Raw genomic sequence first — 13,409 nt, 5'->3', positions numbered from 1 at the left:
ATTTATTTTACGCAGAGCATGAGCAGGATGCTGTGTAATTTTAAATGAGTTATTTTTCATGTTGAAATATGTGCCTTCTAATAGGTAACTAGTTTCTTTTCACAGTGACCATCTAATGTTCTGGTCCGACTGGGGCCATCACCCTCGCATCGAGCGTGCTAGCATGGACGGCAGCTTGCGCACGGTCATTGTCCAGGACAAGATTTACTGGCCCTGTGGCTTAACTATTGACTACCCCAACAGACTGCTCTACTTCATGGATGCCTATCTTGATTACATAGACTTTTGTGATTATAATGGACAAAATCGGAGGCAGGTGGTAGCCAGTGATTTGGTAAGTTGATAGTGAGGAAAACCAAATTAAAACTATGATAGCAGCTAGGTAGAAAACAGACTCCAGAAAACTAAAATTAATTTTTGAGTTATAGGCATTACCACAGCAATGCAGGGAATATCAACAGTAAGGGGTAATTGGTCCATTGTCAGATTGTGACACTCCAGGGAGAATTAATAATAGCTCATATGATTTAGTTGACCTATAGATGCTGATATGTTGCTTTTAAAAATTAAGTTTAGGGGCTGGGGATGTGGCTCAAGCGGTAGCGCGCTCGCCTAGCATGTGTGCGGCCCGGGTTTGATCCTCAGCACCACATACAAACAAAGATGTTGTGTCTGCCGAAAACTAAAAAATAAATATTAAAAAAAATTAATTTTAACAGAAGTCAATACCTTAACTATATTTATATATAAATTTATTTATATATAAATTTATTTATTTATATATATTTATATATAAATTTATTTATATTTTATATTTATATTTCTCAATTAAAATCTGAATCTATTATTTACTTATTTACACAATTTAAATGGGGAAATTCAGAAAGGGAGTATTTTTCCAAAGAGCTGATATTGTGTTTCATTTAAGATTCCCATTGTTTCTAGTTCCTGGGACTTGAAGAGGCTCTGGGAAAGCCTCCCTACTGTGACAGGTTGATGTGATTCAGTGAGTGGCAGTAGCACCGAGAGTCGGGTAGGGGACGAGAACCTCTGGCTGGTCACATCTAACCTGTAACTAGTTGGTGATCCAGACAGAGCCCCTTACTTTCTGTGTTTCAGTTTTGTTTTCATTTTTAAAATGGATGCCCAGTGTCATTATCAGAGTAGACGCATGTATCTGGAAATAGTTCCAGTGGTACAGTAGGATTTGGGACAAGTGATGTATTTGTTTGCTTGTCTCTTGTGCCATTACTTTCCTGTGTCTTTATTGAACACTCCAATGCTAAGGGAAAGCGGCTTCCTGAGCAGACATCCTTTGCTACTTAGTCCAGTTGGCCTTTGTTGCTGGGTGAGGTCTTATGGTCCGGTTCTGCTTCTCAGGTGCTGCGGCATCCCTACACCCTGACCCTCTTTGAAGAATCCGTGTACTGGACGGACCGTGCTACTCACAATGTCGTTCAGGCCAACAAATGGCATGGGGGAAACCAGTCAATTATAATGTATAATATCTTCCGGCCCCTGGGGATCGTCGCGGTTCATCCTGCAAAACAACCAGATTGTAAGTGGAAGTAGTGTGTGGAAACCGCTTCTTCTGGGAATGCTGACTGTGGCAGACTCACGTGTTTAGGCGACACATTTTCCTTTTCTTTTCATGCTTTCCCCAGTCCTTTTATTGCTCTTACTTTTATTGACCCTGGGAAAGTCAAACCTTGACAGGAAAAAGGGCACATCTGGATTGTGTCATTTTCTTCGGCAAGCGGCTACTGCCTCTGTTGGCGTTTCTCTGAGACTCAGTGTCCTCATTGGACAATTGCAAACAGAGACCAGACAGCACCTCAGTCCTCTTATCCGAAACCCTCAGTGTTTTAAAGCAGCTTGTTGGGAAGACTTGCTTATTCCGGCCCCATGTGTCCCTGATGCTCTGCTGTGGCTACCCCAAGCCACTCTCAAGCAAGTGGTGATGGTGGCTGGGTGATTTCAACATTTGGCCTTGGCAGGGTTCTTTCTGGAGGGAAGGGGAAATAAGTCAATCTTAACATACTCTATCCTTGAAGCCTTCCTGTGGCTTCTCATCTCACTTCAGAATCCAGCCCCTCCTCTTGCCTGCCCCCTTCGCCCACTTCCTCTCTCCACTCTGGACTACAGTGTGTTCAGAAGCACCCCAGGCCAGTTCCCGCCTCTGAATTTCTGCACCAGCTCTTTATTCTGCCTGGAACTGCTGTCTTCCAGGTCTCTGCAGGAGTTGCTTCTTCATGTCATTTAGGAGTCTGCTTAAATATAACTTTCTCAGAGCAGCCATCCTCGATCACCTTATGTAAAATAGCCACTCATAATTCTTTTGCTCATTACCTTCACATTCTAACCCCTAGCCCCAAGCAATTTATGAGTTTAGTTCTGTCTCTTTTGGGTAGAATATATACTCCATGTTTACAATAGTCCCAGTGCTGAGAATAGTGTTTGGTATATAGTGAATGCTTAGCATTCTTTGGGGGGATGAATGAATTAGATTAATAATCTAATTCTAACATGAACAGATAGCATCTAGGAAACAGCTTTTCAGCTTGGGATACACACAGGGTTCCTCTTTTCAGATAAAACATGTCATCATTAGAAACCCAAAAGATTATTATCTAACCCAATCTTGGACAATCCCAAGTAAATGTCAAGGTCACATAGCAAACACACAGTCTGGTTTCATTTGCTGCAGAAGGTTCTCTTGTAGGTCCTGCAAGGACACATATTATTTAGCATCATATTTCTATTATAAGTTCAGACGACTTAGTGGCTGTTGGTTCATATTCTGGTTATCCATCTGTGACCTTGGATAAGTCCCTCCTCCCTCTTGTCCCTCTTCCGAATTTTATGTTGAAAGCAAGTTGTTAAGGAAGGGTAAAGTCATTTAGAGAAAATAAAACAAGATAAGACAGCAGAGGTACTCACGTCTCCAGAAGCAGGGAGCCTCTGGGGGGAAAATGAGAGCAGGACCTTGTGCACTGTGATGTGGGAGCCACTCCATTCTCTGATGCCTACTTCTCTTTTCTCCTACAGCTGTGAATCCCTGTGCCTCTGCCCCCTGCAGCCACCTGTGCCTGCTTTCCTCACAGGGGCCTAAGTTTTACTCCTGTGCTTGTCCTTCGGGGTGGAATCTCTCCCGGGATTCTGTGAATTGCGTGAAAGGTACAGTATGCCCTTTATTATGCTGTGAAGATGGAGCTGGTCACAGTTTGTGCCAGACCTTGGAAGTTCCAAGCCCACTTGGGATTGAGCATGTGCCGTGTTCCCTTTGATAGCGCAGGTGTCCGCGGAGTGTGTGCTGTGTGGGGGGATTTCATTGAACACCTCCGCTGTAATACAGTTTCCATATGTGAAACTAATGTTATGTATGCATATGATTAAACAGTTTTTAACCTCCTATTTTCTCACACTTGACTATAGTTAGACTTTCTGACGAAGTATGATAACTGGAAGTTCTTGACATTTGTATCTGGTTTCATTTTCAGGTCCATTGTCTCAATTTTATTTTATAACCAATAGTCCATGTTGTGGTCTGGGTCTTCTGACCCCAATTTCAGTACCTTTAGTACTATCTGATTCTTCAAAAATGGCAGCTGTCTCTTGGTGAAATATTATAAGTGATTGTTGGAGCAATTTAATCTTCATTTCATCGTAGTGTTATTTTACTGGGTTGATTGAAGAGTATGTGGAGGGTTATTTAAGTACTTTAGGGAATACAAAAGAAAGAAAAGAGATTTCTTCAGGATAATATACTTGTGTATTATAAACTCTTTAAATTATTCTCCATTGCTTAAAAATATGAAAAGTTATTTTAAACTTGTTTCTTTTCATTTCTGAGTAAAGAGGAGTAAATGTGTTTTGATACTGATAAAAATAGCTAGAGACAAATACAAATAAAATGTTAATGAAAACCTACTCCTAAATGAAGAGATAACAGAATCAGAATCTAGAGTAAAATTCGGATTTCAAATGGAAAATTTATATTGTGTCCAGGAAATTTATAGTGTTTATAGACTGTGCAGGTAGGTCCGTGGGCTTACTGAAAATCAAATTCCATCAGTATGTGATATTGTACAATGATACCTTCATGATGAAAGATTTTTAATTATTGGTAATGCTTACAAAAGGGACTGGCATTTGCCATTTTTCTACAGAGACTTATTATGCTCCTAATCCTTGTTGACATTGTTTAATTTAGTGTGTCCTCAGAGTCTTTCAGGAGAAGATTAATCTGGGCTATAGACATTTTGGATACACAGCATTCTTTCACTACATAAAGGTTTTTAACTGTGCATTGGGGATTCGTGTAATCAATATTACGACCTCATGGTGATTGATAAATGTTAATTCTAAATAGTGCCTCTTGTTGTTTCACAAATGGCTCCACTCGTGTTGTTCCCTGGGTGGACTTTGCTGATGTGGAACTTTCTCATACTTCACACTTGGTTTCTGAGCTCGAGTTGGGGAACTTGACTGTCAACATATGCTAAGTAAGATGTTTAGAAGATTTAACATATGTAGATGAAAACATTTTACTTGATTTAATTATTCTATAGTCTTAAATAGTGTTGATTAAGTGTCTGGAATATCTTTGGAAGTGCTTGAGTGGTACCCTTACAAGAAAACACTGATATTGTCTAAGATCACCTTTTAAAAACATGCATTAAAATATCTGGAAGAAAACATATATAAGCACCAATAGTGGTTACAGTTAGATGGGGGATTCTGAGAGATTTCTTTTTTTTCCCCCAAATTTTGTATTATTAAATTTTAAAATGAGAAGTGTCATAAATTTTAAATTTTTATTCTTTTTATTTAGAAAATATGTTCTCCACAATGCCCAAACTAAATAAAATAAAACTCAGTCCAGAAACCCTTAATATCCTCAACTCCATTCAGTCTGAGAGGCCCAGGGCACTTGCTTTAGTGTTCTGTGCAAAATGAGAAGAATACACTCCTTCTACTCCAGGAGAGGCTGCAGGGCCCATCAGTTTGTGACTAAAGGAGGACGTTTATCTGAGGATCACAAATTTAATGTCACCATTTAATGTCACCATTAACTTCCATTCTGACTATGGTCCCTTCACTCCTCTGCCGTCACTAACCATAATGGGATCGTGATATGAAAAATAGACAGGAGCAGATGATCTTCAATTTCAGAAGACTTGAGACCTGTGACTGAGTACAGCTTAGCTCTCACCTTTCCTGAGCCCTCTACTGTCTATCCTTCTGTGCCTGCTCCTTCCATATCATAGGAAGCCATCAGGACCCACGGGCCTAGTCTTGAACGCTAGGTGCTAAATTCTTGAGGGTCAAGCCTTTGGCTGATTTGTGCATGTCTGCCCATTGCTGATGGTACTTTGTGGCATATGGTGGCCCTCAGTAAATGTTGAATATTCTGTTTTTCACCCATTTGCCCCTTAGGTAGCTGTATAGTGTCACTTCTTTTTTCTTCTCCACTGAACACTTTTCATGTGCCCCCTCCTGTCCATGCCATCTGTGCCTCACTGGTGGCTTCTTCTCAGGTGCTGCTCTGGCACCTTCCCTCACCCTGGCTTTTGAACACTGTGGTTTTTCTGCTCACAGTGTTCATTGGTGGTAAATCTCAGATACACCAGCAGCAATCACATAAAGAACCTGGGAAGATCCCCAGGAAGAAGTAATGGATGAGGAAGGACTAGAACTGGGTGAGGCTCAAGGGAAGAGTCAGGAAGGAATACATTTGATGAATGAGAACCCCAGTCTTCCAGGCTTTGAATCAGGCTTTGGTTGAGGATTACTCTAGTTAAGCAAGAGGAAGATTACCCATCAAAAAAACAAACAAACAAACAAACAAAAAACCCAAATAAACAAACAAAAAACAGGATCAGGTTTTGAATGGGTGAAGTTTAAAATTTTACTATTTCTTAATTTTACAAATTAAGAAATGTTTTTTTCTTACTGAACAAATGAGCATTTATAATATGTAATCAATAAATCATTGAATAGTATCTCATAATTTCAAGGTATGTCTGAAACTTTTATAACCCTCATTTTTCATTATTATAGTTAAACTAAATGAGTGGTCATTTGATAGTCAATATTTAGTACCTGGCCTTTTTGCAGTATAGTGATCTAGTGATGGAGAAGATATATTTTTGGTCTGTGACCTTGGCTAAATAGCTTAGTTTTTTTGATCTTCATTTGCAAGCTGGGGGAGATAACTGTAACACAGAATTATGAGGCTTCAGGGAGATAAATTAAGTGAAATTATATTTACCTGATGCATGCTGTGTGACACATATAATGTGCCCCATCTCAACATATTGGGGGGCGTATTTTGGCAATTGCAGTTGTTCAGAGCAATGACTGATGTGGAATGTGGAGCAGTGGAGACAAGGGTTTGGGTGTTAATGGCCCATCTTTTATTACATTGTTCCCTTCAGCAGTGACATAGTTCCTGCAAGTTTCATTTGCCTCAGCTGAACACAACTTTGCAAGCTTGTTGTAAAAGACTAAACACTAGATGTTGTTGTACTAAACACTAGATGTTTATAAAAGTGAAGCATTAACAGTTGCATGATTTACATTAAATCAAATTTAAATTTGTACTAGGTTAGTAAATGAAGAGTTATTTCCCAGTAATAAAAATGGTAAGAACAAGGAAAAGTTAATGAACTGTCAAAAATAAATTAAGAAAAAGTGTCAAGAAAATCCTGCTGATCATGTAAAGCTTCCTGGATGATCAAAATAATGAAAATATCATTTTTAGCTCTTGAGAGTTATGCAATGATTAATCATTTTATACTTTCTCTTAATATGTGAAACATCTTATGCTTTTAGAAACTTATGTTCTAAAAGTTTCTCCTTTTCTGAGAGGAATTCTTGAATTTTATTAATATTGATTATTTGATGATGGAGCAATAACCAGTATAAGTATTAAATTATTTTTAAAAAATGAATTTTTACTATCTGTTCAAGAGCCTAAGTGAATAATGGTTTAATTCAAATATTATGGAGATATTTGCATTTTTGAGAACTTTCAAAGACACTATTTGCATATTCATTCATACATTTATTCATTCCTGACCATAAATATTTACTGCAGATATTTATTGGGCAACTATTGTATGCCAGGTTCTGGGTACACAACAATGAAAAAAATCAAACACAATCACTCTTTGGCAGTGGGAATCTAGTGAGGAAGGCAGATAGTAGTCAACTCGGATGAGATTATAAATTTATTTATTAGAGTAACGAGTCCTAGGTGACATTTCGTAATATTTTATTTTTTGAACATGCTTGAAGCTGGTAAGCTGCCATTTACCAATGTTCCCTTTTGCATTATTTCCTTTTTCTTTTTCCAAGCCCAACTCCCCTTTGCCTGAGTTTCTGGAACTAGTGAGGTTTGTTTGTGTGTCGGAAGGGAAGAACTTTCTAACTGTGATGTTTATCCAACACTGATGGCTCATCAGTGTGAGTGAGGAATTAATGAAGAGTAAGGTGAAGGTCTGGGAATCGTTTAATATAATTTTGACAGATATCCTGTTCTTTTCACAGATGACCAACCTTTCTTGATAACTGTAAGAAACCATGTGATTTTTGGCATTTCCCTTAATCCTGAGGTGAAGAGCAATGATGCTATGGTTCCCATAGCCGGCATACACAATGGTTTTGAAGTTGAATTTGATGACTCAGAGCAATTCATCTATTGGGTTGAGAATCCAGTAAGTTTTGATTAACATTTCAAGTGTGTAACTTCATCTGGAAGAACCCAACGATGCTGATGCCTTCTTATAGACAGACTTCTGTTGGATGGATAAAAAGGAAAATGGTCCAGAAATTAATTTGTCACTAAGTTTTTTTTTTTTTTTTTTGATTTAGGGATGGGTCTTAATGTGAACTTGGTTTGGAGTAAAGATAAAAAAAAACTCTTTAGCTTTAAAGTACTAAGCAAATAGAAGCTTTGGGGTATTATTCATTGATTCAGCAAACATTTACTAAGTGCTTACCACTTGCCTGACACTGAATGACCTAACTATAGAGCACCTGCTGGGAAACCAGTAGTCACCAAGCTTGCCCTAGAGGGGCTTTGAGCTTGTAGATGAGATTAATATAAAAATGATCATAACTCAAGACAAAAGCAGTAGTTTCCTAAGGGAATTCCAGGAAAGCTCTTGATGGGGTTGCAGGAGCCTTTGATCAGGATCTTTGCCCCAGGGTAAGAATGCAAGCTCCACTACCCTTCTGCTTGGTTCCGTTTCCTCATGAAAGCAACCTGTAAGAATGGAGAAAGGACAAGGAGAATAGAAAGGAGGAGGGGAGGAAGATCACTGTGTTTGATGTCAAATATGTTCGTGGCTTCTGGTCCACATCTGAGACTTGAGTTATTTTATGACTTTTATACCTGTAGTCACTAAGCTATATCTCTGTAGCCCTTACCTGAGGTAAGCTGAATGGTAAGCCTGTGTATTCTTGTGACACACTGAAAATATCAGTGTCTTTGAAAGATTGCTGGCATTAGCATGACCCACAGCAAGCCCTGAGCCTTTGCCCCCACCATGTGAGGAAAGTTAAAGAAACCCAACAGCCAACCTGTAGGGGAAGGCTCCTGATGTGGCCTCCATACAGCTCACCTCTGTTGTCTTTCTTCCCAGGGTGAAATTCACAGAGTGAAGACAGATGGCACCAATAGGATGCTGTTCTCTCCTCTGTCTCAGCTGGGGGACTCGATGAGCTTGGCCTTAGATTGGTTATCAAGAAATATTTATTACACAACTCCTGGAAGTCAGTCCATCGAGGTAATGATTCCATAATAATAGGTTCTGAATCCATGTCCAATTGATTCTCAGAAATGGTCTCACATGAATTTTGAAATTATTTGTAAACAAGAAACAAACAGGAGCCGGGCGCGGTGGTGCATGCCTGTAATCCCAGTGGCTCAGGAGGTTGAGACAGGAGGATCACAGTTCAAAGCCAGTCTCAGCAAAAAGCAAGGCACTAAGTAACTCAGTGAGACCCTGTCTCTAAATAAAATACAAAAAAGGGATGGGGATGTGGCTCAGTGGCCGAGTGCCTTTGGGTTCAATCCCTGGTACCCTTCTCCCAACTCTCCCCACCCCTCAAATAAGAAGCAAACAGAGAAGTATTGTTACTAAACATCAAACTCTCTGAAACCAAGGAGGAAAACTACCTTAAAAATAAGTTATTGGAACTATACTACCGTGTTCCTATGAAAGGATATTAGGTAATTTGTAAAAATAATATGTAAGAAGATAAATGAAAATTGAATAAGAAATTTAGCAAAAAGAGAAGATTAGGGTAGGAAGGAAAATTTCGCTTTTTTTTTTGTCATCTAATCTTTAATGCTATTTGAGTTCTTAACTGAATTTATAAGTTACCACTATTCTTAGATGGGGATCTCTCTTTGGCTCCAATACAGTTTTCCTAGCAGTGAAACAGAAAGTAGAAATTTGATTCTAATTCCTTTGATACTGTCTTCTTTGAAATAAGTGTTCTTTTTACTCCAATTCCCAGAAGAAATTTTAGATAGGTTGCAAGTTTGAAATCACGTGAAGTAAGTTAAATCCAAGGTAACTTGACTGATATTATGTGTCTCTGCTCCAGGACAAGGACACAACCTGTACAGGATTATTAATTCATGATAATTTTGAAAGTGAAACTTCCTAAGGCAGAGGGAGGGTTTTCTGAGTTTAGCAGGGTCCTGCAGAGTGACCATTCACTGCTCTGGGTGGGTACCAGCTGGTAAGGGGGCTGCTCTTTGGAGCATTTGAAAAGATAGATGCTGGAGATGAGGAAAGTGCACAGCAGCCTGGTAACAAATTAGAATAGATTGGCCAAGTGGGGCTCAAGCTGGAACAGTGCTTCCTAGTTCACAAAGTCTTTCCCATCTCATTTACTCCTCATGGCATGCCCAAGGGCAGGTGGACATGCAGCTGTTCACTTAACACGAAATACCCCTGGAGACTCTCTGGTTCAAGCCTTTTGTTTTTTACACAAAAAACTGAGGTTCACAAAAGTGGAAAAGTTGCCTTGGATGGTCAGCTTCTGGATGCTGGGTGGCCGTCTGCCTTTGCATTCTTACAAGCCACAGCTCCAGAAATCCAGGCCTTTCTAATGCCCTTTGACAGTGGCAGAAAGTGTTTTTCACAATCTCAACTAAAAACGATCATCCTCTCATTTAAACAGGAGTAAAATGGACTGTCTATGACCCTCAATAAAAACTCATATTTCCCTGGAGGCCAATTGGTGCAAAGCTGTCTTAATCCCAAATGACAATTATTATGCTCTTTTTGTGTCTCTCAGTTCCTTACTTGGTAAATGTTTGTGTGTGTGTGTGTGTGTGTGTGTGTGTGCGCGCGCGCGCGCTTGGGGCACTCCACACTGAGCCACATCCCCAGCCCCATTTTTGTATTTTACTTAGAGACAGGGTCTCACTGAGTTACTTAGTGCCTCACTGTTGCTGAGGCTGGCTTTGAACTCGTGATCCTCCTGTCTCAGCCCCCTGAGCCACTGGGATTATAGGTGTGTGCCACCATGTCATAAATGGGGTTCTTGTCTTTTAACCTGGAAGTTCTTCCAAAGCAGGGAACAAGTCTTCTCCATTAGTTAGGTATAATGAAAAGGTTGTCCACTGGAGAATAACTGAGTGTGTTGTGTGTGTCTTGTTAAGGCCACTTCAGCCACATAAACCTAAAGTTTGTAATAGTGCCCCAGTGCCTTGTAGCCCAGGGAAAGATATTCAGATTTGGAGTCCAGAGACCTTACTCTTGAGTCCATCCTGCCAACTCCTATTGGTCACTCATTCAACAAGCACTAGCAAATGTTTTCTATGGGTTAGTCCCATGGTGTGTCCTGAGTGATCAAAAGTGAATAAAGTATTTTTTCTAACCCATTTGAGAGACACATAAACAAATAACTTTGCTTCAGTGTGATAAAGCAGTGAATATAAAGTGCTAGGTCTCAGGTCAGAGGTGGAAATGAAGGGAAAGAGGAGTCAGCTTTCTATTAGTGGTGACTTGTGAGATGAGCCTTGAAGAATGACCAATACTTGTTTCTTCCAATGAAAAAGTAGGGAAGAGGCATCCCAGTCAGAGATAAACATTTAAATGAAGACCCTGAAATATGAAAATGCTTTTTTATGACTGGGGATAGCTCTGTGATTAGGGATGAATGAGAAACAATTGCTGTTTGTGAGCTGTTTGGCTTTGGACACATTACTTCTTTGTGCCTCCATTTCCTTATCTGTGAAATGAGGTAATGGCTCCATAAGTAAAAGTATTTTATGGCATTTTGTGAATACAGAGTGCCATTTCCCTCAAATTATCAATGTATTTAGAAGGTCCAAAAGAGAATAAAGATCCAAGGGAAAATAGCCCCTTTAATGTTTTTATTGTATTTTTTCTTAAGTGATATAAATTTAAACAATTCTTTCAGGTGAATGTTATATTAGTTAAGAAAACTGGACTAGTGTTCACTTATTATTTGTATGCTCTTTCAGCGTTGGTAATTGCCATTTAATTCCAGCTTGACAATAGAAAAGAAAAGTTGAAGAAATTGTTCTCCACTAGGGGTAGCTGTGTGTCTATGCACTAAAGGACTGAAGAGCTTTTAGCTGAAAAGTGAAGCCCTCAGAATGGCGGTGAGAGATGCAGTCTGCAAAACAGAGAGGGACTTGATTTTGAACCAAAGAGATCCTTAGGCCTAGGAAAAGGAGAGAGAGGCAGTCTGGAAGGAGGAAAATTATCTTAGTCCAAGCAGGAGCAAAAGACACGAGATAGGAGAGAGAAACGGAGAGAAAATAAGGGAGAGAAGAGGGTGTGTGTGTGTGTGTGTGTGTGTGTGGTGGGGGAGAGGGGAGGGAGATAAGCAGACATACAAATAATCTATTTGTACTTCAAGGCAGTTTTGTAGAAAGCCCTGATGCAAGTCAACAGGCATTTTCTAATTCCTTACTAGATGTCTCTCCAACAGTCTCAGATGCATATTAAAATAGCTGCATTCCCCTAAGAAACATGCTGCTAGTCTGATAATCCATGTTTATAGCATGTCTTGTTAACATTGTGATTACAACAATAATAACTAAAATGGTGGCTTTGGGGAAGCCACTAAACCTCCCTAGGCCTCCTTTTAACAACTGTTTTTATTAGTGATTGTAATTATACATAGTCGTGAGGTTCGTTTTGATTTACTCAGACATGCATGGAGTGTAATTTGTTCCATTTCAGACCCCAGTACTTCCTCTTTCCCTCCCCTCCTCCCTCTCCCTGCTCCCCTTCCTCTACTCTACTGGTCTTTTTTCTATTTATTGATTGATTTTTAATTGGTGCTTTATAGATAGCCATAAAGATGGAATTCATTCATGTACATAGCACAGTTGGTCAATTTCATTCTGCAGTTCTCTTTCTCATCATCCATAATATGAGCATAATAATAGTAGTATCTCTCTCACAAACTTATTTGTGAGGATGGGAATATGATAATTAATAATGCCTAGCACATAGCAAGTGACCCATAAATGGACCAATAAAAAATAGGAGACATGTATTAAACACAGTCATGCTGTGCACTGGTCTGAGTGCTTTCCCTATATTATCTTTCAGTCCTGTGAATTCTAGCCTGAAGTTGCTGTTAAAACCCACATTTTGCTGGTGAAGGAACTATATTCAGAGGTGGATTTCTTGCCTCAGGTCATTTGGTCAGGACCTGGCAGGGCAAAGATTTGTGTTTTAACTCAGGCTATTGATTTGAAACAGAATTCTCTGAACTCTGAGTGGATTTGGACTGCTTTGAGCAACTGTTTGCAGTCATGGGCCCCTTAGTGCCATGGCTCTGTCACTGGGGCACAGGAAGCTGTGAGGCTTCTATGTCTTCTAGGGGATTCTCTCCGCTGCTTCTGAAGGCATTCTGCAATCTCTCTAGGCAGTGGTTCTGTATGTTTATCCATTTGAATCTCTCTCATCCATCTTAGTTTCTTCTCCTAAAATTTTGGGTGCATTGAAAATAAGAATTTGGAAAGTGATTTTGCCTTTCTTGAAACTCTTAATTTCCTATTGGACTGATTTATTGAAGCCCTCAAATGTGATTAGAGATCACCCGCATCTCTAGCAATTGTTTCTCATTCATCCCTAATCACGCTTTTAGCATTTCTTGTGTAAGTTCTTCATTTCAACTGTGTTTGTTCTCCAGAATGAAATTCAGTTCTAATAAGTGACTTTGTTCTTTAGGTGTTGACACTCCGGGGAGACACCAGATACAGAAAAACACTGATCACCAATGATGGCACAGCTCTTGGAGTAGGTGTTCCAATAGGCATAACTGTCGATCCTGCACGTGGGTGAGTGGCACACATGTTCATAACAACATGTTCCTTAGGGCATTTTCTGATTTCCTAT

The 13,409-nt window shown here is 39.6% G+C and overlaps 1 protein-coding gene across 2 annotated transcripts in view; it reads left to right on the top strand.

The window, feature by feature from the left end:
- The window catches only part of LRP2 (LDL receptor related protein 2), a gene marked incomplete at both ends in the record, with an annotated part of 198,841 nt that overhangs the window by 107,050 nt on the left and 78,382 nt on the right, over window positions 1-13,409 (top strand). For both annotated transcript variants that reach the window (XM_081262364.1, XM_081262363.1), the window contains 6 exons: window positions 106-334; window positions 1,381-1,558; window positions 3,049-3,177; window positions 7,555-7,721; window positions 8,652-8,795; window positions 13,242-13,351. In XM_081262364.1, coding sequence (XP_081118490.1) covers window positions 106-334; window positions 1,381-1,558; window positions 3,049-3,177; window positions 7,555-7,721; window positions 8,652-8,795; window positions 13,242-13,351 — 957 coding nt within the window. The remainder of the gene's footprint in view (window positions 1-105; window positions 335-1,380; window positions 1,559-3,048; window positions 3,178-7,554; window positions 7,722-8,651; window positions 8,796-13,241; window positions 13,352-13,409) is intronic.

Source organism: Spermophilus citellus, assembly GCF_964194105.1.
Source record: "Spermophilus citellus genome assembly, chromosome: 11".
Lineage (NCBI taxonomy): Eukaryota > Metazoa > Chordata > Mammalia > Rodentia > Sciuridae > Spermophilus > Spermophilus citellus.
This window is presented reverse-complemented; position numbering and strand designations above follow the sequence as displayed.